This window comes from Manacus vitellinus, unplaced genomic scaffold (genome assembly GCF_001715985.3).
Source record: "Manacus vitellinus isolate BGI_N305 unplaced genomic scaffold, ASM171598v3 scaffold_8_pilon, whole genome shotgun sequence".
NCBI classification, from domain to species: Eukaryota; Metazoa; Chordata; class Aves; order Passeriformes; family Pipridae; genus Manacus; species Manacus vitellinus.
In genome coordinates this window covers 4,980,065-5,000,009 of record NW_021940864.1, presented here as the reverse complement: position 1 = coordinate 5,000,009, position 19,945 = coordinate 4,980,065, and the positions used below count along the sequence as shown (strand labels likewise).

At 41.5% G+C, this 19,945-nt stretch overlaps 1 protein-coding gene and 1 long non-coding RNA gene across 3 annotated transcripts in view; both read left to right on the top strand.

The window, feature by feature from the left end:
- LOC108641774 overlaps positions 1–3,516 on the top strand; it is a 30,380-nt gene extending 26,864 nt beyond the window's left edge. For both annotated transcript variants that reach the window (XR_003916371.1, XR_003916370.1), the window contains one exon: positions 3,250–3,516. This is a non-coding gene — a long non-coding RNA (uncharacterized LOC108641774). The remainder of the gene's footprint in view (positions 1–3,249) is intronic.
- Positions 3,517–6,336: 2,820 nt separating this feature from the next.
- Positions 6,337–19,945, top strand: part of CNIH3 (cornichon family AMPA receptor auxiliary protein 3) — a 45,931-nt gene continuing 32,322 nt past the window's right edge. The window contains exon 1 of the mRNA XM_029965085.1: positions 6,337–6,405. Coding sequence (XP_029820945.1) covers positions 6,337–6,405 — 69 coding nt within the window. The remainder of the gene's footprint in view (positions 6,406–19,945) is intronic.

The following is a 19,945-nucleotide window of genomic DNA, read 5'->3' as shown; positions in this document are numbered from 1 at the left end:
ACCTTCAGCGACTGATGAAGGATTTCTCATAAGTTACTTATTCAGAAAATTTGATATTTCTCTTTCATTCCTTTGATGGAATTCAGTTATTCAGAATTGATAAAGTTGTAACCCACTCCCTCCCCAGTGCAGACACAAATTAAATTCCTTCTTGGCAGGATTAAGTAATGTTAGCAAGCATTCCTTGTGTATAGTTTCCATGTATTGATTTGAAGGATATTAGGTAATGTCAAAGGCAATTAAGACTGGTTCAGATATATGTTAAGGCCTTACTTTCTGCTCCCTGCATGGGCTCTCATTTTTATGTTATGCTTTCTCTCCAGACTAAGGGTCTTGAACAGTTCACAAAAATGTTCTTTGGAAAAAAAAGTAGATGTGTTATTTCACCAATGCTGAAAATCTTACTACTGGTTTAAGGAAGGCTCCTGCCTTTCATGTATTTATTGGAAGAACTTCACATCTGGAAGGAGGTAACTTTTGAAAGATGAACATGAATTCTGCTGCTGCCATGAATAATTAGGGTCTTTGGCTAATTCTAATCCTTCTGAAAATGTCACACATAGTTATTAGAGAACTGTTGAAATTAAGCAAATCCTTTCCCCATTCCATTTCACTTTAAAGCAGGACCTCCACTGCAATTGCTTTGTCAACTCGCTTTTTGCTACTCTGTCCCGGAACTAAGAGCAGAGATCCTGTCTTTCTGGAGTGCTTAGTATCCTGTCAGACATTTCAGCACTGGTGAGGAAGCAGTCTTATTGAACTCCCAGAAGATAAAAGTTGAATTTGGAGGAGTTAAGGGAGTGGGAGGCAGTAGATGGACCAGGCTGAGAGTATAAACTAGCAAGAAGATAAGTGAAAGACAGGCTAATGGGAAAGAACTGTGCAGTAGAGGGGCGGAGGAAACTGGAGCAATAGAGCAGAAAAGCACAGCTTAGGAATTGAGAGGTGCAGTGATATCTGTGCTCACAGAATCGGTCCACTAACCCTGCAGATAATGCAAAAACTCACAGATACCCTGATGACAAACACTCTTCTATTTGTTAGCAAGTTATCAGTAACATGCAGAGTCAAAATGTGTGTCGTGCCTCTGTGGTAACCAAACCAGGGGACAGAACAGTTACTGAGATCACTCAGTTCAGGTGAGTGATCTGAGCTGCAAGTCTTAAGCCTCAGTTTTGCCAGTGGCCATGATGGACATGGGTGTGATACTGTGTAATTCTGATACTGGCTGGCAAGTGAATAGTAGAAGCAAAGCACTACAAAGTGTCATGCTCTGAGGAGTCTTATTTTGCTATTTAGGAACATTTCTGTATTGCATATTAATCTATGCTTTTGTAATTAAACATGGAGATTATAGCCTGAGAGAAACCTTAAAAACTTCAACAGGGGTGAATGTAAAGTTGTGTACTAAGGAAGGAATAAGTCCTGGAAATTATATAGGTTGGGACCTATTCAGCTGAAGATGACCTGAGACAGGCAGTGGAATAGGTTGCCCAGAGAGGCTGGGCCATCTCTGTCCTTGGAGGTTTTCAAGACTTGACCAGATGAAGCCCTGGGCAACAAATCTGACCTTGACTTGGCACTGCTTTGAGCAGGAGGTCAGACTAGAGACCTCCTGAGGTCCCTTTCGACATAAACTTTTCTGTGATCCTGTGATAATGTAGTTAAAATTTATTCATCCAGGTCCTACAAAAGAAGGTGGGAACTGCTGGCAGTAAAATGAGATTATTGTCAGTGGGTTTGTGAACTATCACATTCCTGGTATCTGCAAATAAGACTTCATTAACAAAATGTCACTTGCCTTTATTATTGCAAAGGTAACCTTTTGAAAGTGAACTGACCATGCAGTAATAGAGTCATTTCATTTGGAATCTGCAGATAATCTGAAATAATAATACATAAGACTATGAAATGCTTCTATTAATCTCTGTGGGATATTAGCAGTAAAGCCCAGTGATAGCAATCTGTATATAAGCATTCTTAATAATTCAGTATGACTTAAGCTTCACAAAAGAGAGAGTTAGATGTATTATTAAAAATACTTAATCTATGAATGACAGTTCTCTCCTATAATTAATGTAATGGCTTTTACTCTAGCAGGCACTCAGTAATATGTTACACTCAAAACTATACATTGTAACAATAATATATGAATCCTAAAACTATGAACTACCTTGGTTGAGAGGGTATCGTCGCCTTGTTGTTGGATTTATGGTGATTTAGCCTCTCACTTTGGGGACTACTGGTCTTTTAAAGACTTGTCCTTTAGGTTTATATAGTTGAGGTAATTATTTGGGAGTTGAAAGGACTCATTAGCAGTCCCTTCTCATCTCTGGTACCATTCCATAAATTAGCCATTGGAAATTTCTTTCAGTGCCTTCAAATTCTTTCATTATCTAGCACAAAAGGTCATTTCCCATAAAATCAAGTGCTCCAAGACCTGCTAATGTAAGGACATCCTGAACTTGTGAATCTATTAAATCTGTTTTCACAATCTATTTTCATGATTGGATGTTGTTTGGTTTTGAGTGCTGTCTGTTGCTCACCAGATGAACTCTGTTATTACTTGTCTAATGACTGAATTTTTCTGGTCCCTTCATAGAGGTCCTCACAAAGTAAAAAGCCATCTTAAGTGAAGAAATCCCAAATCATGTCTGTGCTTTGACCTATGATCATAGTTGAATAGTGATAGCTTTGAAAATCAGCATCTGAGTATCTCTTGTACAAAAGCAGCACCACCATCTATCCTCTTGTGATGACTCTGTGTGAAATTGGGATCAGACTGTATTACAGTCATATTGCCCAACAAATATGCATGGTAAAGACAAATTCTTTACTGTTCAAAAGTACCAAATCTGAACAAATGCTACAATAGCTGTAACATTCTGAAACTTAATCTGTGAAAGAAAGCGAGGCCTTTACAGTCTTTTGTAAAACATCTTTCTCCACGGGTTTTACAAACACATTATCATGATCTGCTTGTGGGTACTGTGGGATACAGCCCACGAAACCAGTTCATGTAAAAACTTCTTCTAGGAAGAGTTATTAAGCTTGAAGTACCTTATGTGACCCATCAACAAATACATTTAAAAGGAGTAGCCCCTGGCTGAAGATGAGAGGAGAGACTACAAACCAGTTTTTAATCAATCTGTACATAATTTATTTTCCATTTCTTACTGACTTTCTACTTTGTTGGGAGTTTATCTCATGGTCCAGCTTTCTGACTAATTTTTGCTGTTGCATTCCCAGGTTACAGGTGTGTGCCACGGAGTAAGAACAGCAGTCCCTTCTGGAAATGGCTTGGGAATACCTCCTTGTATGGAGGAAGCAGGAGCATTTGTGAGATTTTGAAGACAGAAGAGTGAAAGATGAGGTGCTAAATCTGAGACTGTGGCTGTTAAAATGAGCTGCTGAACACCAGAGAGCAAGGATTACTGCATTACCTAACAGACTGCTGCAGAACCTCTGAGCTTTTTATTTCCAGTAATAAAAAAGAAATCCATGTGCGTCTCAACATGTGGATGTAATTCTGTTTGTTTGCGGAAAAGAAGTGTTAAAATAACAATTTTTGAAAGCAACAGTTTTTCCTAAAGGAAAAAAAATACTTCTTATACATAAAATCTACATCCTATACTCTGTATTTTTCTAGTTTCTTATTCCAGATCCCTTCAGAGGATAATGCTGCATCCTCAGCTCCCACACCCTCCATCCTGGTCTCTGTGATAAACATTATTTCAAAGGAGCACAGCTGGGTGCTGGACTGTAATTTCTCATGCAGCCAGGATCAGATCCATTAGTTTATGTGAAGGTTAGGACCAAGACCATGGAAGTATATGGGGAGCTAATAGATAGACTGGTGTTCCTGCTGTGTTCACAGGGGCTTAAACCAGGGAGAAAATGGTCAGGCACATCCATATTATTTTTGCCTTTTGCTTCATGATTTGCAGTAGTCTCATTCATAAATGACAAAGGAACCTCACCCTGCTGTGAGGTCCTCATACCACAGAGAGCTGTAATGAGTTTGTAACAAGATGGAGATAAGGAAGACTTTTTAGTGATTACTCAGACAAATCTCTGAGTACAAATCAGAGATGTACTGAGTGAAGGGTATATCTTTCCATCACTCTCCATCACTTAAACGTCTGAGGATACTTAAGGTATTCTCATGGTGTTATGTAAGAAGAACTCAGTAAGACGAAAGTGTCCTAAATGCATCTTTATAGATTTTTTCCTCTCACTGTATGTCAGAAACTTTTGTAATTTGACAGCCACTGGCAATGATTAATGGCTAGCAATATGGCCAGGGGCAATGTATGTTTCAAAATCAGTACCAGGAAAGACTCTGTGATCTTTGGCTGTGGAACTGTCTCGCAAAATGAAAAATAAGTGTTTTGCCTGTGTGTTCGATGAAGAGCTCCAAATACATAGCTGGAATGTAGGTGAGAGACAGTGAAAAACAGCAGAATATTCACCTTGGAGTCTGGTGCTGAACGGACATTTAATGGTTGTTTCCACTTCTGTCTTTCATGATAGCTAGAGTATATTTATATTTTTCATAGATGTGCATATATGTGCAGGTGTATAGATATAAGTGCACCAGAATGAAATGTTTTATTTTCATTTTCTTAGAAGCATCAGTTTTTCTGTGCTGAATCTTAACATAGGCAATATATATCCAGATACCGAGGTAACTGTGACAAAATAAATAAATATTTCCAAGCACGACTCCTGTACCTCATTTACTACTCTTTTCAAAATGTGTGGTTATGAATAAACCATTTACTTCCACAAACATATGCTCTGCAGGATTTCAGATGCAAAAAAATTAAAAGGTCAGAGAATTACAATGGGTTTACTGCACCCCTTTATGACGCAAAGCTCATTAGTACTTGCGATGTTCTGTCCTTCTTAATTAAAGCATCAGTTCACACGTACAGTCTGGAGCAGCTCAATTATGAAAGGTTAGATCCATCCGTTTATTCCTGATTGGTTTATTAATTACTGGTCTTGATTCTTGATTCAAATCAACACTCTTTCCTCAGGATAAAAGTGCATATTATGTTAAAAATAATATACCATACTTTTAAACAAGAAGATATTGTAAACATTTCAAAAGAAAGCTTCCACTGGACTTGGCTTTGATCGAATTACCATGTACCATGAAGTCTGACTTTAACAGGTAACCACTGGCAAATTTCTACATAGTTTTGTTACTAAACCGCCTTCAATCCATATAAGGATAGAACAAATGCTGTGAGTTGAAACTCTTTTTCAGTTTTGTAAGAAAGTTTCAAATATATAGCTTTCATCTCTGGTTTTCAAAATATTTTTAAATGGGACTTCTGATGGTTCTGTGGCATTTTCTCTTGAAAACTTTTAGCTTGCAAACCTCCTGTATCGCATCAGCTGATGCGCTCCAAAGAAGTGGAAAAACTTTTGATAGTAAATCTAAAACAGATCTCTTGTAGAAATGGCTAAGTTGTGTCTGGAGACACTGTGGATGCTGTTAAAGACAAGGTGCAAAGGCAGGAACTTATCCTTCCTTCCTTGTTTTAAATGTGTGCTTCAGCAATTTGGGTACTGCATATACCTGAAAGCCAGCAAGAGCACTCTCCCAGTTGATGGCATTTAAGAAAGGCTTGTCTTTATTTACTCCAACAGTAAATGTCTTTTTCACCTAGTGGGAAAGGGTGGGCTGATTTCACTTTGCTGAGCTACTCTGCGGTGGTTCATGAGATCTTGGGCTGGGTCCCTGTCCCCTCTCCATCAGAGGATGGACGCTCCAGGGCTGGCCTCTCCCCGGACCTGGGGCGCTTTTCATCGGATTTACCTGACCCTGAAAGGAAAAACAGTAATTAAACCCCGTCCACCAAAGCACTTCAAGTTTAGGCATACAATTATCTAGTCAGGATTTGGCCTGAACTGATCCCAGCCTACGCTCTTCCTCTCACGCTGTCGTGACAGGATTTCAGTCAGAACCACGCGGCGCTGGCAGCAGCCGCTGCCCGAGCGGCAGCAGAAGCCCCTCGCCAGCCTGCACAGCCGAGCCCCGACCCCCGCGACCTCCACGGAGGGAACGCCGCCCCTCGGGGCCGCCCACCGCGGCTCCTCGGCGGGCGGCGGAGGCGCGGCGGAGGGGCCGGGGCGCCCCCGGCGCGGGCGTTGCGGGGGTCTGGGCGGGCTCGCGGAGCGGCAGCGGCTGCGGGGCGCGGCGGGCCGCCCGGCCCCGCGGCGTGTGCGGTGCTGCCCGGGCACTGCGCCGCGCCCGCATCTCGGGGGGTCATCGCTCTCCCGGTGAAGTGGAGGTGAAGGGGGGCGCGGAGGGCTCTCCCCGCCATGGCTTTCGCCGCCTTGCTACATGCTTCGCTGGTGCCTGCCCCCCTCATCTTCTTCGCCATCTGGCATGTGAGTAACCCGCCCGCATTCCCCTCCCTCCGGTTAAAGCGGGCCCAGCCCTGGTGTGGGTCGTGCCACGAGGGGCAGCGGGGCGGAAGGGGGGCTTGGGGCTGGGCTGGGCGGGGCTGGGGCCTGGGTTGTGTTGGGGTTGGGGTTGGGGTTGGGGCAGCTCCCCGGGGACCCGGGGAGATGCGTCCCGCGGTGGGAGCGGGCGCGTCCCGCGCTTCCCCCCGCCTGTGGCCCCGGTACCAGGACGGACAGACCGCGCCGTGACACCTGTGCGTGGGTGTCGGCGTTTAGTACATTTTTATAAGCATAAAGACCGGTGGCCGCGCGTCTCTGACAGCTTGGTCCCCGCTCCCGGGAAGCGCTCGAAGGCTGAGCGCTGCCCCAGCCCTGCGCTGAGGGCTGAGTTTAGGGATGCTCGTGGCTCCAGCACCGGCTGTGCTCAGACGTGAGGTCTTCCAGGTAAGAACAGCTGCTTTCCTTGCCTGCGAATGGAGCGTATTGAGGGCGAAACCGCCCCATACCTGATGCAGCAATAAGGTTGCTTTTCTTTCAGTAATTACTACATGAATAACTTCTTGAAAGGTCGGGGTTGAATGTAAAACTCTCTCATCCTTCTAATGCGTGAACTGGATATTGAAATCCACCTTCATTAATTTCACTGAAAAGTGTTGGTGCTGACTCCTTGCTGTACCCTGGGTGGCTGTGGTAGGCATAAGGATGTAACTTGGTGTTTATTTCCTCAGTAGTGAAATTATTATTAAGCATAATTTTGAAATTCTCTTAAACTGCTATGTATGTTGGAATTATTTACACTGCATGTGTGCTACACGAATAACTCCATGTCATAGACATTCAGGATGGAACAGGATAAGCTGAAAAATAGAACAAGTCTCAGGAATACATCTGCAGCTACCTGATGGAGTAAGATAAAAAAATCCTCCTTTACTAACAAGCAAGGGAGATGCGGAATATATTTTTATTGAAATGAGAGTAAAACTGCTAGCTTAGTTGTATTAGCACTATGAAACAGATTCTTCTGTTGTGAGCATGCCTTGACATTTAATTATTTTGTACTCTTAACGGGGCAGTTACAACTTTTTTTTCTAATTAATGAAACCACAAAAGTGTGGTGGTAATGCCAAGTACTGTAGGGATGTCAAGTACTGCAAGGCTGAAAAGAATTTCTAGCAGTCAGCTACTGCATTACTCTGAAACAAAGGAGTGGTAAGATTTGGATGATTACTCATGTTTTCTTTCCTCCTCTTCCACAAATCCTTAGATCCCCAAAAGTGAGAATTCTACAGCTTCTTCAAAGGTTTTGGGGTTAATAGGGTATTCTGCTCTGAATCTCTAGCTAAAATTAAAATGTTTTCATTATTGTAACAATTTTAGTAATTGTTTTATATATTTGAAGCCTATTATTGTGTTCTCTTTTTCCTGGACTGAAGTTGTTGTTGTCTGAAGATATACAGTACTTCAAGAAAATCTGGCAAATTATTCTTCCATAAGTGAGTGTAATTACTGCAAATTTACTCCTAGTGAAACAATTTTTCAACTTGCAGTCTATAAACTCATGAAGAGCAATCTCTTAGTACTGGAGCTCCGTAAGGCAACTAAGAAATAAAACCTTTTGTCAATATGCTTAAGTTTATGCAGCGTGTTTCTTACATCTGTTGAGAAATTGTTGAGGAATTGAAATTGAAAATGGCTGTAAATGCTGTTCTGTTGTCATAGTGCAAGAATTGGTACCATCTTTTCTTATAAATAGATAATAATTCTATTAAAATACATGGTTTGAGAAGGAAGGTCATAGAGTAATAGATTCAACACCCTGCCAGAATAAACTTTTAGGCATACGTGTTATCCACATATACAAAACACAAGGAATTTTATTATCCTTTCTATAAGAATTGTTATAGTGTGGTTTCTTGTGTACATTATGTATTGAGTCATAGGAGTTTCTTTTACCTTAAATATCTCAATTGTAAAAATCTTCCCAAGAAACAAAACTCCTACTCCTTCCTTGTGGCTTGATTGGTTTTTTTTTCACTGTAATATTCTTGTAAGGGACAGTAAATTTATTGTAAATAGGTTCTCCTAATGGCAGTGGAGGATTTCAGTAATTAAATTTTCCTGTTAAAATGCTTTTTGGTTTTTTGGTTGTTAAGAATAGGCTGCTGATTAATCTTAGCATCCCATCACTTTCAAAGATTTCTGAGGTTCTAAGACTGAGTAAGAACTTATATTTTGTAAATTATTTTAAACTGTAAGCAAAAAACCTGTAGCATTTGGACTTGATATTGTTCTAACCTGAAGCTGACTGAGGTTTGGGCAGTTATCTGGAATGAATTAACAGTGGATCAAATAAAATTTCATTTTCTTTCTGCTGGCAAGCCAGATGAATTATAATTTTCATTACTATTGATCTAATAGGTTCAATAGTAACTATAAAACCAAAACAAGAGAGTAAAATGAGGATTTCTTTTTTTGGACACTGCTTTTCTGATGCCTTTATTCTAAGAAGTTAAAGACTCTGTACATTCCTGTGCTCCCTGCTCTTTGGGAACAGACAAAATGAAGCTGGTCAGAACGTTTTAAAGGAATTGTAAATAAAATACACAAAATCCTTTAGACATCTGGAACATGTAATAATTTTTTTCCTGCTTCTGAGTGATCTTCTTGTATAGATAACCAGTGGTGTCTGTCTTAATAAAAAAAAAAACAAAAACCCCCAAAACCAAGTTAGATACTATCAGAAACATTTGTTTAAACTCTGCACAAGAATTATCTTAATGTATTCTTGCTGAAACTTTACTCATACATGTCAAATGAAAGAAAAGAGATGAAGACTATTTCTCCATGTACTACATAGTACCAGCATGATTCCCTGTGGTACAGGAGTTGCTTAAGCATGGAGGTTGTTCAATGACCACAGTACCTCAAGCTGTAATGTCACAGTGTTAGAAACATCGTGTAGAAGGGGATGTTTTCATAACACTTTTGTGGAAAAGTACTAGAGAATTTAGTAGAGGATGGTGACCTTTCTGCTTGGTTTCTTGATTTGAGTATAAATACATGGCTCTTGCTGTAGAAACACAGTGACAGTAGTGCTTTGTTTTACTAGCTGCAGTGTCATTGAAATGTGTTTTGGCCAAGGTGTCCTCTCAAATGGACTAATGCAGCTGAGCATGTTTTGGTGTGTTTATTGATACAACTAACAGAATTTGGTTTATTAACTACATGATTTGATATCCTCATCTGATCTTGTTGTAAACTCAGGAACAGAGTGTATGGTCTTCCTACCAACCATCACAGACACTTAGTTTTGCTGTCCCCAGCTCTTGTTCTTGTTTACATACAGCTTTTTACTAATCAGTTTTATTCCATTCCTAAACTGTCTTGAACTAAGATTTATCCTCTTAACATCTAACTGAGCTATGTCAAGTCTGTTTGAAGTCCCAACAACACTTGACATACTGCAATCATTTCTAGTGTAGCTCCACTAAGTTGTGTCTGAAGTGAAGTTAACTAAAGCTGACCAAATTGTGGCTTATTTTTCCTCACTTAAAACATGGCATGCTTGTGTGAAGTCCCACAGCACTATTATTTGCTTTAAAAATATTGGTTTGGGGTCATCTGAGTCCTTCCATTTTTGTGTTATTTTAAGATGAAAATACTTGCTTTGAAATGTGTTACTTAAAGGACAGCCTTAAGAAAAGAGCTTTTCAAAGTGTTCAATTTTATAATACCACAGTAAAACAAGTCATGAATCCCAAGAATGTTACTGTTTTAAAAAAGAAGGATTTCTGTGGTGGGCTATCTCTTTTTCAAGTCATGCAAGCATATCTTTGCATGTGTGTGACTGCTTCATAACCAATGCTCCTTAAGGGTTACCAGAAAGTAGGAGTATCATGCCAGGAAAAAAACTGATGGTGCCAGCCTGAGAAGCTGTACCATATTGAATGTTTTTTGGAGTATTTTGATATGATTGTGAACTCAGATGAATCCAGGAACAGCTCTTTGGCACAACCAGAATTGTGTGCGCTGAAGTTGATGGCAGCTACTTGAGCCAAGTGTAAGAAGAATAAAGCAGCAGAGCATGGAGCTTTTTTGTTTTATGCCCCACCCCCCCTTATTTCTCTTTTGAAGTGTGAGGATAGTATTAATCCTGATAAACTACCTTAATGTGACTTTGGCTTCACTTAACAGGTACCAGTTCACAGGTATACTTAAAAGCAGTGGGAGGCAGTTACTGAACAGAGTAATATAGGCTAAAATTGACTTGTAGTTTTAAGTCAAAGCATCCTTTTTTTTTTTTTTGCAAACACCAGGGAAAGAAGCCCTTGGAATCTATATTCAGTGTTGTTTCTGATAATGGCTTTCAGTATTATGTTTCTCAGACAGCTTGAATTATCCATGCCTTTTTTTCTCATTTACTAAGTGTGAGTAATGGAACTAAACTGTCACTTTATTTAACATCTATTCCCAAAATGTCTTTGCCTTTTGACAGAAGGTGCTATTTACATATAACATGTTGCCACTTCTGTTATTTTTCACTGTACTGTCCTGGTGATGTGGACTGTATTTTATTAGTACTTAAGATTCAACAGCTTAGGTAAAAAATTCTGAAGCTCTCCAAGTTACATGTGGAATTTGGTGAATATTTGGTATCTGATTTACTTAGGCATCCTCATGAAATTCCTAGCCTAATTTTGAAGATGCATAAAAAGTACACGAGAGGATCCTTTAAGTCTTGGATTGATAACAAATTCAGTTGAGCAAAATGCTTTGGTCACAAACTGTGTGCTGGTCTATCAATGTTCTCTGTTTCTTACTGTTTCTGTAACTTAGATTTGGAGGATAGATCCCTGCCTTACCTGAAACCAGCAAAGAGATCTATGAGCTCACTTGAACCTGTACTTCTCTCCACAAAAGGCTCCCAGTCTCAATTTAACTTCTTTGCAATGCTTTAAAGCGTGTCATGAAAAGGAAGTAATTTCCTTACAGACTTGTGGTCAAGCTTGAATTTTCTTTCAGATATTGAAGTTCAGTACTGTTCTTTAATGAGTCATTCATGCAGTTATCTGAGAATGTTGGATAATTATGAGCTTAAAAATAAAATTAGATGAAGCTTTGATGAATGGGATCACAAATGCTTTTAGTGTGTGTTATACATGTTTCTTGAAGATGTCTTTTCTTCTCTAAGCAGCTAAGCACATTGTCCCTGAAGGTTTTACAGTCATGACAGTTTAAGAAATGAGTCTGATATTTCCACTCTTTTTAAAAACAGAGCACAGCCAGATTGGTCTGGCTATAACATAGCTTGACAGTTCCCTTACAACTTTTCTTTCAGAACTTTGTCTCATTAATGCTGACAGGCAGATATTAGGCCAGGCAGAAGACTGTGGAGCAAACTGTATCTTATATATTAGAAAAGAAGTATATTTCAGTTTAGTTACCTTGTCATGCTTAAATAATAATTAGAAAGATCATAGAAGTCTTTGGGCTCTAACACAGACTTAAATGCTGTGGAAAGATTAAGCTGAATCTCTGTATATGCTTGAACTGTCATGATGAGATTTATTTGGAGAAAGGTTTTAAATTATGTGTGTTTGCCACTGGCTGTAATTCCAGATGCTTCACAAGTCACAATGACTCCATTATCTGTGTAAAATAAATTATTCTGTGGAGTCTTGTGCCTCCCACAATATGTGCAGAGAGCTATTTAAATGTTATTTGGTTGTCATACATCTGGTTTTTTTTTTCATCTTAGGATTAGTTGGAAAATCTACTTACTAGAGGGATTTTATATCCAAATTGGTAAATAATGTATTTCCAGTGCTTTTTAAAAACTGCTATGCTTGTTAATAAGCAAGGCAATATAGCTGTCATATTTTATTAGACCGTGAGTACGACTCTTAGATTGAGTCTGAGGCATGAATTTATAGCTCATTACACATCTTTGTTTGTTCAGCCACCATGTACTACATTAAATCACACTTAAAACATTGAATTCAACATTGAATTCAACCCTCAGCCCTCTGGCTTAGTGGATTTCCCCCACTCCAACATAAATACCCTTCTAGCAAAATATTTTTCAGAAAGAGTAAGAAGCTCAGCAGATAGTAAGAATGTTTTCCATACAGATAACAGACATCTCTTTGACCTGTTCCTCATCCTCAGTGCCTGTGACATGCCGGTCATTTATAACCACTGTTGGTGCTGACAGCTGAAGGTGACTCTACCAGGCAGTGGAACTGGGTCTCATTTAAGTTGTAAGCTGAGGATACTGAGAGACTTACTCTTCTGAAAGTGGTAGTTTGGAAAACAGTCCCACTTTCTGTGGAAACAAAGTATCTCTCCCATGTAAAACAGCTAAGAATTATTATTATTTCCACTCTGAAAAGAGTCACTTAAAGTCACAGGGCAGTGTCAGCTGATGAGGTAAAGGCAGAAAAATGTCAAATACTGTTTGATTTACTGGGTCAACTTCCAGTGTTTCGCAGTTGGAAGTTCCCATTTAAAAAATTCAATTTGTGACTGTGATGCTGTGCAGAGAGCAAGATGCAATTTTTTAACAGAATGGGTTTTGTGTTCCTTGATAATAATTACAACATCAAAAATATCCAGTTCCTGTTAAAACAAATAATGAAATGTTCATAGAATAATTTTGATTGGAAGGGATATGAGAAATCATCTCTCAAATCTCTTCTTCAAAGCAGGCCGAATTTCAAAGTTAGGCCAGGTTGCTCAGGGTCTTGTCCAGATCACTTATGAACTCTCCATGGGTGGAGGGATGAAACACTACCTGGATGGACGTGGGGAGAGCAGTGGATATGATCTACTTGATTTCAGCAAGGCTTTCAACACTGTCTGTCACAATATCCTCAGAGGCAAGCTCAGGGAGAGTGGACTGGATAAGTGAACGGTGAGGTGGATTTGGAACTGGATGAACAGCAGATCCCAGAGAGTTGTAATCAGAAGCAGAGGGTCTAGTTGGAGGCCTGTCACTAGTGGTATCCCCCAAGGTTCAATGCTGGACCCAGTATTCTTTAGCTTATTCCTGGATGACTTGGATGAAAGGACAGAGGCCTCCTCAGCAAGTTCACTGACAACACCAAGCTGGGAGGAGTGGCCGATACCCCCAAGGGCTGCGCAGCCCTTCGGAAGGACCTCGACAGGTTGGAGAGATGGGCAGAGAGGAACTGTTTGACATTCAACAAAGGCAAGTGCAGAATCCTGCACCTGGGGAGGAATAACCCCAGGCTCCAGCACAAGCTGGAGGCCGACCTGCTGGAAAGCAGCTCCATGGAGAAGGACCTGGGGTTTTTGGTGGACAAGCTGTCCATGAGCCAGCAGTGTGCCCTTGTGGACAAGAAGGCCAATGATATCCTAGGCTGCATTTGGAAGGGCATTGCCAGCAGGTTGAGGGACGGGATCCTGCCCATCTACTCAGCCCTGGTGAGGCACATCTGGAGTGCTGTGTCCAGTTCTGGGCTCCTCAGTACAAGAGAGACATGGAACTCCTGGAGCAGGTCCAGTGCAAGGCAGCAAAGATGATTAAGGGACTGGAGCAACTCCGTTAGGGGGAAAGGCTGAGGGAGCTGGGCCTGTTCAGCCTTGAAAAGGCATGACTGAGAGTGGACCTCATCAATGTCTGTAAGTATCTACAGGGAGGGTGTCAAGAGGATGGATCCAGGCTCTGCTCAGTGCTGCCAAACAAGAGGCAAAAGGCAGAATCTGATGCATAGGAAGTTCCACCTGAATACAAGGAAGAACTTCTTTATTGTGCAGGTGACAGGTTGCCTAGAGAAGTTGTGGAGTCTCCCTCACTGGGGATATTCCAGAACTGTCTGGACACAATCCTGTGCCATGTGCTCTGGGATGGTCCTGCTTCAGCAGGGAGGTTGGACCAGATGACCCACTGTGGTCCCTTCCAGCCTGACCCATTCTGTGTTTCTCTGAGTCAACTACCTGTCTGGGAACTTGTTCCAGTACTTTACCCCTTTCACTGTGAACGTTGTTTTCTTATACACAAATGGAATTCCTGTGGTACTATTTCTGACTTTTACATCTTGTCCTCTTGGTGCATTCGCCTGAGAAAAGCCTTGTGCTGACTTCTGTGGAACACACCCTGGGAAACTGAATGCAAGATCACGGAGGAAATCCTCCTTAAGCTACACTCAGGCACATGGAAAATAAAGAAGTGATTGGTGACAGGCAACATAGCTTTACTAAAACCAAATCATGCCTGAGAGATTTGGTGACCTCCTATGATGGGTTACAGAATTCGTGGATGAGGGAACAGCAACAGATATCATCTACCTGGACTTGTGCAAAGCATTTGACACTGTCCCACAGCACATCCTTGTCTCAGAACTGGAGAGACATGGATTTGATGATGGACCATTCAGTGGGTAAGGAATTGGCTGGATGGTTGCACTCCAAGAGTTGTGGTCAACAACTTGATGTCCAGGTGGAGACCAGTGACAAGTGGTGTTCCTCAGGGGCTGGTGTTGGGACTGGCGCTGTTTAACATCTCTGTCGGTGACAGGGACAGTGGGATTGAGTGCATCCTCAGCAGGTTTAATGACACCAAGCTGTGTGGTGCGGTGGACATGCCAGAGAGAAGGGATACCATCCAGAGGGATCTTGACAGCTTGAGACGTGGGCCTCTGTGAACCTCATGAAGTTCAACAAGGCCAAGTGCGAGGTCCTGCACCTGGGTCTGGGTAATCCCAAGCACAGATACAGGCTGGGCAGAGAATGGATTGAGAGCAGGTCTGAGGGGAAGGACTTGGGAGTGTTGGTTGACGAGAAGCTCAGCATAACCCAGCAAAGTGCACTTGCTGCCCAGAAACCCAAATGTACCCTGGGCTGCATCAAAAGAACTGTGACCAGCAGGTCAAGGCAGGTGCTTCTCCCCCTCTACTCTGCCCTGGTGAGACCCCACCTGGAGTGCTGAAGCCAGCCTTGGTATCCCTGACATAAGAAGAACATGGACTTCTTGGAGTGGGTCCAGAGGAGTTCCATGAAGATGCTCAGAGGGCAGGAGCACCCCTTCTATGAAGACAGGCTGAGAGAATTGGAATTGTTCTGTCTGGAGAAGAGAAGGCTCCAGTGAGACCTTATAGCACCTTCCAGTACCTGAAGGCAGTGTACAAGAAAGATGGAGAGGGACTATTGCAAGGGCATATTGTGATAGGACAAGGGGCCATGGCTTTAAACTGGCAGAGAGTAGGTTTAAATTTAGAGGAACATCAATGCACTTTGTGAAAGCAGGACAAAACATTTTTTTCCACTTCCCATGGAAAAGGTAATACTATAAAGCAGGGATTTATTTTAGGAATGTCATTGTGAAAAGTTACATTAAAATCACAAAACATTTACAATGGAAGTAGGTTTTCTCAGCAAGGTACTGCAGGAGTGCTGAACTTGCAGCTCCAGATTTGATAATGTGAACATATGAAGCAGAACATAAGGGAGATGAAGAAACAATGCCATCATTGAATTGTCCCAGAGTACACTGCTGGCAACTCTCACCAATGCAGCAGGTCATGAAAAATCTATGGATTGGTTTTGGGTCCTTTTGTATTTTTATGCTTTTGCAGGTCATGTTGTATTTTAGCTGTCAAAGATAGGTTGGGGTTTTTTTAGATACATCTGGAAGTCTAACTACCTTGCTGGAGGAATTGAAGCTTAAAATATTTAGGAGACCTACAGTAATATGATGAGAATTAATAACTTATAGTCCTTGCAATTATCTCATAACAGGCAGCGTGCAAGCGCCAGGCATTGTTGATATGAGCACCATTTTTTTAATAGAATGACATTTGATTTTTTAATGTATTTAAATGCCAGCCATCTTCATGCTGTGTGTGAGTCATGATTTCAAGTGTTTAATTGTTTAGTCAATCTTCTGTTGCCTTATTATTTTATAGCATTATGAGCTTGGGCTAAATAGTTCACATTGTATCACCATCTAAGTGGAAACTGCTTTATACATTCACAGAATGGGCATGTATAAGCAAACATAATGAAGGCTCTACTGAAATCAATTTGATTGAATGTGCTTCAGAGTTTTTCTTCCCTTAGTGTTATATAAACACCATTAGCAGATCCTTTAGAAAATTGATTTGCTGATCATCTAAGTGGCAGGCTTGTTTGGAGCTATGCTGAAATGTATCCTTAGCCTTAATCAAGCTCCTGTAATTAAACTAAGGGGTTTCATAAGAATGTAGAGAAGCAGATGAGGATGCTTTTTGGGCTGCTGTTATTTTATTCTCAATTTTTGGTTATTTTTGCAGGCTCCTGTGTCCCTTCCCGTTGCCCTCGTTTTGCAACCACAGCTGCATTGCTGCTGTATTGCTTCACCTTGCCTTAGCTTTGCAAACACAGCTGTTTCGTGTATTGTGTGTGTGTGTGTCTTGGCCTTGGAGTTATTTCCTCCAAGTTCTGCCTGGCCTCCTTTTAGGGAAAGAAAACTTGGGAAGATCTTGAATCTGGTCATCCCTGCCTGATGCCTCCTGTATTAGAAGAGTCCCTGTTCCCTTGTCCTGCCTCTTGCTGGTCCATCTGGACTTCTGCTGTGCCACTAGGAGGCAGGAAGCACAGATTCAGCAGACCTTCTGTCTGCTGTGGGCTTCTTTCTGAGACAGCATTGGTAGGAGTCTACTGTTGAGAGAGTAATGAGGAATAAAAATGGTGTGGGAAGCGGGGAAATGGGACTGTGGGAGGGAGGACTTCAGGGAGAAAGATGTGAAGGAAAGAGGAAACGAGAGGAAGAAAATCTGTGTACAAGTAGGGGACTAACAAGAGAAAAGATTGAGAACACAGCATTCTCATTTGGGAGGCAATTATTTGAGCAGAAAAAACTGCCTGAATCCGGGAGGTATGGTTAAGTCAGGTGATGGACGTTTTTGGACAGCCTGAGTAATGAGTCTTCTGTGTGGGTATGGTGTAATATGTGACATGCTTGAACAGATTTTTTAGTGACAGAACCTAGATTCCCTTATATGTTCCTGAATTTTGGTGAATGTGCATAAATCACTGCTGGTAGGAATGGAGAACATAAGATCTTGAGGGGAAAAAAGTAGCAGCAGCAATGTGAAACCTGTGGGGAAATGTAAGGAGTGTGTGTGGAAAAGGAGTGTAATGCTTCTCCCAAGCATATATCAGCATAACAGAAATTAAAAATGTCAAAATAACAACTTGTAGCAATATGTAGGAATCTTTGAAAGCTCAAGAAAAGAACAAATTGTGGTGTGGTGTTAAGATTGGATACTTGCTTACAGACAGCACTAGCCAGCTGGCCAGGCTCCCACCCATGACTTTTATCTTACTGATACTGAAAAAAATCTTCTCTTTTGATCTCGTTCTCTTACCTTCTTCTTCGGAGCAAATATTTTTTTCTAGTCATACATATTCTGGTACATTTTCCCCTTTGTTTACTATCCTTTCCCTGAATTTATTCTGCAGGAACATCCTGTTTATTCCAAGCTTCAGGATTATCAGCTCGGTGCTGTTAAGTAATAGAAAAAGTGCTTCGGTTCATTTTGAGAATAATTTATGAGGATGGAACTTTGTGACTTTAATGCATCTGTGTCTTTCTCCTTGCATATCCCCCAAACTGTAATTTCGCTGAGAATAAAAAGGCAAGTAGAAACATTGTATGGGAGCACATTGATTTATGTTGGGATAAATTAGAAATAATATGTAATTTTGAGGAAAACCAAGGACAGAAGAATAAACCCTCTCACATCTATAGGTATCCAGTTGTATATTGCTTCCATTGAGAATTAACCTGCTATTGGTCCAACGTGACCAGACTACCACTCTTCCTCTTGCCTTCTGCACCTGGCCAGCCTCCTGTACTAGGTCTTTCACCAACTCGTGTCTAGCTTGTCCCTGATTTGGTGTGGAAAGTGCTGGATAGTGAAGAACTTGGCCTATACAACTAGAGGATGTACAAAGCTGTAATGATGCATCTGAGGTACAGAGGTAGTGAGACATACTTCTTAGTTGTTTCATTTCTTGTGTTTTCTTAGTTGTACGGAGTTTAATATAAAGAGAAGCAAGGACACAGAGCAGTGCTCTCTCTTCTGCTGAAAGCAGATTTCCCCAGCCTCTCCTAGGCATGGATAGGAAATAGTGCTGTTTTCATCTCCCCCTGCTTGGTTGAGAGATCTGCAAACCAGTTCATTTGCACTAGATATTCCCTGAATCAGAGCCACAAATCTGGGTTTGACACCTCAACTGTAAAGCTTGGATCCAAACTCCCATAATTTCCTTTTGGTCCATCAAAGAGATCAAGACTAGGGGTGAAGTTCTGGCCTAACTTATTCACTATCTTGAAATGCTTGTTCAGTTTATCTGCAGATGTGGTCTTTGTTTGCATCCTTTCCAGAAGAAAAAGCTGGTGCAAGAGTCTGCATGACCTTTGCTAGGAGGACCTTTGCTTAACCTTTGCTTTGATCAAGGGACTGGAACATCTTTCTTATCAGGAAAGGCTGGGCCTGTTCAGCCTCCAAAAGAGACGACTGAGAGGGGAATCTTACCAATATCTGTAGGTATCTAAAGGGAGCATGCCACAAAGATGGAGCCAGGCCACAAAGATGGAACCGGGCTCTACTTGGTGGTGCCAAGCAATAGGACAAGAGGCAAAAGGCAGGAACTGATGCACAGGCAAGTCCACCTGATTATGAGGAAGAACTTCTTTACGCAGAGGTTGTGGAGTCTTCCTCACTGGGGATATTCCAGAACTGTCTGGACACAATCCTATGCCATGTGCTCTGGGATGGCCCTGCTTGAGCAGGGAGGTTGGACTGGATGACCCAGTGCGGTCCCTTCCAACCTGACCCATTCTGTGATTCTGTGATGCCCTTTCTTAGCTTGCTGAACGTGTGGCTGTGACCGGGAATCCTCACTGTAGCAGATTGTTTGCTTTTCAAGTCCTGACTGTCAGATCAAGTTAGTACCTAACTAACAAGTGACAGCATTTTTGATGATGGCATGTCAATTTGTTGTCACTGGTGCTCCATGAGTATCTGGTCCTGGGGTTTCGGTGCTGAACTGAAGAAATCAGAAGTGGTTAGATACTGAAATGTTTCATAAGTTCTGGTCTAAATGGAAAAACCTGTTTGTTTCATAAAGAATCCACATAAAATACTCAATTGCATGTAGGAGGAGGAGACCATATGCAGGAAGAGAATATTGGCGGAAAGCTTGTATCAAAAGTACAGGGAGTGTGGGAGATTTACAGTCAGTTCCCTACTGAGGCAGAGATGCAACCTGTATCTCCCCCAACCTACAAAGGCACGTAGATTTTGTGCCTTTGGGGCTGGTGAGAAACGCTGTCCAATGCTCTGTAAGATTTTATTGTTAGAAGGAGAAGGGCATCCATACAAGCACTTGGGAGTGCCAACTTCATACCTGGTGCCTTTGATTCAGACCCTGACATTAGCTTCATCACTGGCCCATAGAGTCTCCAGACACAGATATCCTGCTAAGTGGAATGGTCTCACGTTGTGTGAAGTTTTAA